Raw genomic sequence first — 6,000 nt, 5'->3', positions numbered from 1 at the left:
AAAAAATGATCGACGGATTAATCGATGATTAAAATAATAGTTGCCGCCCTACTCATTTTCTCCTCTAACCCTCCTTGGAAGGCGGCCTCCAATCAGAGCTTACGCTTAATGAGAAGGGAATTCGTCACTGTGACTTTATGCCAAGAGAGGGACTGTGAATGTGAACGGAAGGGGTGGGGTGCGAGTGTGGGTGCTCGTGTCGTCACTGACTCAGACACAGTAGAGAGCAGAGCGCCCACCCTCTTCCTCTCCATCTGTTCTCCTCCTGCATCCCAACCTTCTCAGTCAGCCGGCTTTCGCTGTTGCCTGACTGAGCCCAGCAGAGGCTCCACATTCGGGCAGCGAGCCTATTCACACACTTTCGGCAGAGCCGACACTTACTAGAAGAGCAGACGAGTACGAGCATCAGGATGAGCTCGAGATTCACGCCTCCCCCGTTCCTCCTCCTTCTTCTCCCCTCGCTCCTGAACTGCGGCACCGGCGCCGTCCCCTCCCCGTTCCAGCTGGCCCCGGACACCCCGGCCCCGGCCGAGCCCACGCCGACCCGGGCCGCGCCTCGGCCGGACCCGTGCGAAGGACGACCCTGTCTCAACGTGGGCTTCTGCCTGGCCCTCCCGTCTCCAGGCAGGCCAGAGGACACCTGGGAGTACACCTGCGTGTGCAGTCATGGCTTCACTGGACGTAACTGTGAGGTCAGTCCCTAACTTGTCTTCATTTCTGAGGAAAGCAATGGTGAAGAACGCTGAAGTTTTTGATGGAATCAGACAAAATAGAATAATTTTGCCTTTCTTATTCGAAGAGCTCGTCTCACTTACCAGAGGTTCTAAGTAATCAATTATAACACAGGGGTGTCAAACTCACATTGTTATAGTTCCCCACAGAGTGCCATAAGCTTATGACTAAAAATCATATATATGTAGCCTATAATCCACATATTATGCACTGTATATATACACAATTGGCCTTGCATTGTATTGGTGTTATATAATTATTTTTTTACAACAAATTGAATTTAAAATCAGAAGTCATAAGTAACAAGCAAATATTTAATTATTCAACTGTTATTCAATTTATGTTAAGGGACGTAGTGGGAAAAAAAACGTGTGTAATATTTGTAAAAAGTGAAGAAAAATAAAATTTTTAGTACAGATTTCCTGCGCAAATGAAAAGACAACTAATTTTACGAGGAAAATTGAAGTGGACCTTTTATTTACTGGTACTTTAGTGGACCCCAAAAAATTATGTGGTGGGCCAGATCTGGCTCCCGTGCCTTGAGTTTGACACCTGTGAAGAAGTATAGCCTTCTTGAAGCTGTCTAGTTGATATGCAATATTAGCGCTACTAAGAGTATTACGAATGCAGTATTTCATTATGTTTTGTCCTGAGCATAATAACACAAATGTACTGTTTTGAACAAGATTCTGTTATTGTGACGTGGAGACGTGTGATAAACGTACATCCATCCAGCGGGTGCTTTGCAAAATGTGCATGCGTGCTGTAGAACGGGATAGCTTTTTTTTTTAGCGGGAGCATGTGGCATTACTGAGACGTGGAGGCAAGGGCAGCGTTGCTGTGGCAACAGGAGGGAAGAGCGGTAAGCACACATGCACTCGCGGAGTTTGTGTGTCTCTGCGTTTGTGTGCGTGGAAAGACAATTTGCATCGTATCAATGTGTGCATTGGTTTGAATTGTTTCACATTAGAGAGAATAAGCCACAAATTATAGTTGAAAACACCCAGAGTAACCTGATAATGCCAAAATGGTTACGTTACAGCCAATGAGACACTCTTAGTACTGTTTCTGCTTTTCCTTTCAGTTATTTATTCATCTACTTTCTTCCTTTTTACATTTGCTTGTCAGTGTAATGCATTTGAAAAAAATCTAGCAGCAAATATGGCACTGGATGTGGCATTGTGTTTTCCCAGAAATAGACATATCTCTACATCTCGAGCAGTTTTCACAGAGAAGCAGGAGTCTATGCAGGCTTTCTTATCATGAGAGGAGGACTACATCCAAAATTGTCTTTACCACTGAATGATGTGTACCACATCCGAGGACACAATTGTCCAAACGTATTGTTGTCATCGAGCTCCTCTTCTGAATTGCCGCTGTCCACTCGAGCTCACAGTGAACGGCTGCAGTGAGTGCAATACAGTAGTCAGCTGTGTCTATGAGTCATGCCGAGGCCAAAGAGAGGATCCAAGAGCAGCACAGAGGATGAGTCTGCTGCAGCATGACGGAGGGGAAGCTGCAAGGGGAATGGGTGAACTTTAGCTGACTCACCAACAGGTGGCAGCCATAAGCCCCCCTTCGGATTTCCTTGAGCTACTGCATGCAACATCTTGTTTTATTGGAAGGCGTCCGCATGCTTGTCTATATTGAGAACTGCAAAATGGTGTATTTAACAAAGGAGCCAACGACAAGTTTCTCAATATTTAATTGGCCGTGTTTATGCGACCTGGAAGTTTGACAAGACCATCAATCAACCAAGACATATACACAACAACAACAGCTAATAACCGTTAGCTACAGTACAGACAAATCAGTATGGTAGCTAACGTTAGCAATACATCTAAGGGTTATTAGCTGCTAAATTGTTGATAAACTGTGGACCTGTGCGCTTCTAACATGTTACTAGCATAATGTTCCAACATCACTTCTTCCTAGTACAGCATTGACAACGTATATGATAGATACTTACACTTCCCTAAGGCGATCGCAAATTGAATCTTGCATTCTTGTCGCTGGCTCTGCTCAGTGTGACACGAAAAAAAAAAAAAAATTAGCTGTCGCTTAAAATGACGCATCCCTCATAAAGCCCGGCCACCCGAGAGGTTTGCGACAAAAAGAAAATGCAAAAAAAGTCAGGCAACGCACGCACAATGATTGGAAGTGTGCACAAAATCATGAAGCGCACATGCGAATATCATCATCGCGAGCGAAAAACATTTTCATTGCAAGTAATAACATACATTTTTTTCGCTTGAATTAGATTATATCTCTCAGTGTCTTATTTTTTGCTCGCAATTCAATAAGTTTTGTTTGACAGTCTTGTTTTTTGTTTGTGATTTATAAAGTTTTTGGCGATTCTTTCCGGCACAGATCGGATTCCATAGATTACCAGTTGCAAATGGTAAGCACGTTACATAGATTGAGAACATTTGCTCTCAACCTGAAAAAGAATGTTCCCATAAAGCAAGTGACTACCTGTTGTCCGCCGCTGTAACATGATGCAACAACATCTATCCCGCTTTGATTGCGATTGAGCTCACAGCCAACACAGACCTCAAGTCGAGCTCAAGGCGAATCATTGATTTTTTTTGACTCCCTCACCTCGCTTTCTATCCCTCTGCTTGTTCCTTCACCATGGAAACTGGAACAGCAGTCAATTGAGATTTGCTGAATGACCTGATTGGAAGAGCACAGTGCTGCTTTGCATCAGCTCTCCTCTGATTGATGGATGGCTCAATGAGGGAGGAAAAAAAAGAGAGAAACTAAATATGTAGGAAAATACATCTACAAAATTGCACACAACTTTCGAATTGGCAGGGCTGTCAGATAATTTTGTGAATCCTCAGTTTGTCGAGTGTCGAATAATTATAGTTGCATTATCCCTACATTGATCATTAAAGTAAAGATGATTGTGTTTGGCGTTAGCCATTGTATTGTGGAGCATTTAATAGCGTGCAGGCATGAACTTGCTTTTTGTTTTATCATCAGACCTAGTGTCAACAGTTTTAATGTCATTTTCCATGTTTGTTTTCTGGTTTTAGCGATGTCTTATTGTTGGGTGTTCACAGCTACCAGACCTTCTCTGTCCTCCATCTTATTAATTATAAAAATGACATGATTGATGGTCTGACGACATTGGAGCCCTCCATCTTGAATCGAGTCCAGCGAGCTGTCGCAACGTCATACGGTCATTTTTCATTATGAGAACTGTGGCTTATTGCAAAAAATGTCCAACTGGCACTATTTAAAGTCACGTTTAATCTCTAATGTTATTAATATCTCCTTTGCTCATCGTGTTTTGTACTGGGATTCATACTTTTGGGTAAAATGTGTCTTGCTGAGAGCTGGAGCAAGAAAGTGTTCAATATAAATTGTGTGATTTACATTAAAAAAAAAAAAAGCACAGTACCTTTTGGCCAGTGGCCACATCATCACTACAGGGTGTACTTTTTTTTTTCTAGAGTTAAATTATTAATTGACTGCTTTATAAAGTGCTGCTATAAGAAATATTCTCATAAAACAGAAAAAATCACTTTGGTCCTAAACCACTGCAAATTAAATACTGTGGTGTATATTTGTGAAATTCCACTCCAATTCTTCAACTAACTTGATTGCATTGGCTATAAATCGACTCATAGATTAGTAACGCGTAACACTCTGTAACTGATGTTATGAATATAAAGGAAATAAGCAAATTGATATCCCATCACTTCCAATCCTGCCAGGATGAAGTGTCTATTAAAGAGTGACATTTAGTGTTTGCCAATAGGTTTTCTACCTCCGCTATAAAAAGAAAATGTGCTCCCCATCCCGACACGTATGGTAAACAAAGCTAAGTCCTGAAGCAGTGTCCTCTATCTTAATTGCATGCGCGCGCGCGTGCGCTGTGTCCTATTAAGCGAAGCTCACAGTCCTGTTGTCTCTTTGAAATATCTCGCTTGTTAGTGAGTGGACTAAGACTATTGAATAAGAAAAATACTACCGGTATATACTCTGTGGGACCCGTTGACTTTTTATAACAAGGGGATGTGTCTTCGGTGCTTGCTTTACTACACAAACCTTTTTTCCCCCACACAAAACAAAGGTCAAGACAAACTAGCTAGGGGTATATAATAAAAAAGAAAAACTGATATTAATATATTTTTTTTTCTGAGAATGTGTAACAACACGCGGCATGACAGCTCAAAACAGTGGAGAAATATGAAAAATAAAAGCGAGGACTTGCATAGGTCTACCCATGGCCAATTAGTGTGATGATGTCATTTCTGATGAGTCATATTGCTCACTTTTTTTTCACTTCCTCGCTAAAACGTAACCGTGTTGCACGTTAAGAGACACAACTTCAGAGCATAATCACTACAATTTTAAATGTCTGTGATAAAACAAAATGTCACAATTACAAAGAAGACATCATCAAAGTCATACAAAAAAGCTAATTTCAAACTTATTTTACATTTGGATATGTAAGTTGGTCATCATGAGTGAAGGACAAGAGAAATAGAAAATGCATGGACGGAAACATTTTCAACTGTGGTACAGTGGTGGTTCGGCATTCACAAATTCGCCTATTCAAGGATTTTTGGGGGCAGGAACCGTGAGTGGCTGAAGGCCTAAGCCACGTCTAATATAGAAATAGTGCTTTGGTGCCCTCTGGTGGCGTCCTGGTGCCAAGCAACTTTGCTAAACAGGGGAGGAGCTTCATTTCGTCAGGTCAGTCAGCTTTTTTTTGTAATAGGAAAAAAAGTGCATCTCGCGGCATCTGTATTTCAATTTCTCACAGATGGTTCAATGTATACAGAATACATGCTTTCTTTGTAAGACAAAGCAAAGTGAGGCAACCACAGGTGGTGTGATAAAAGTGATACCTGTTGTTTATAACAACAGGTATCTATATATATAAAATTCAGTTCAATCAGCTGCTGCAGCCCAGCATTATTCATTTTTCAAACAACGCAGGCCCAAGGCATAAGCAAACTAAACCCTGCTTAGCACCCCGCAACCACTAAGGGCCCCCTAAGAGCAATTAAGAGTCAACAGCTGCTCTGAGTAATTAGAAAGAACAGAATACCAATTAAGGTACATGTTTGGATTAAGGTAATTTATTCATATTTATTTTCCAACCAAAGCTTTTGTACATTTTTACCTAGTTTTAAGACCTAATTATTCAACTTGATGCCTGCTTTAAAAAAGTCACTTTATTTCAGGTACCTCTGCTAAGTTATTTATTGATATTTATATAAGTACTAACTTGACATTTTGTTTTTATTG

The 6,000-nt window shown here is 41.1% G+C and overlaps 1 protein-coding gene across 1 annotated transcript in view; it reads left to right on the top strand.

Moving 5' to 3' along the window:
- The first annotated feature begins 211 nt into the window (after positions 1-211).
- The window catches only part of dner (delta/notch-like EGF repeat containing), a 31,248-nt gene continuing 25,459 nt past the window's right edge, over positions 212-6,000 (top strand). Inside the window, exon 1 of the mRNA XM_061782010.1 lies at positions 212-692. Coding sequence (XP_061637994.1) covers positions 411-692 — 282 coding nt within the window. The 5' untranslated portion in view covers positions 212-410. The remainder of the gene's footprint in view (positions 693-6,000) is intronic.

Source organism: Phyllopteryx taeniolatus, chromosome 8 (genome assembly GCF_024500385.1).
Source record: "Phyllopteryx taeniolatus isolate TA_2022b chromosome 8, UOR_Ptae_1.2, whole genome shotgun sequence".
In the NCBI taxonomy this organism is placed as follows: domain Eukaryota; kingdom Metazoa; phylum Chordata; class Actinopteri; order Syngnathiformes; family Syngnathidae; genus Phyllopteryx; species Phyllopteryx taeniolatus.
Note: the sequence above shows the minus strand (reverse complement) of the source record. Positions and strands in the feature narration are given on the sequence as shown.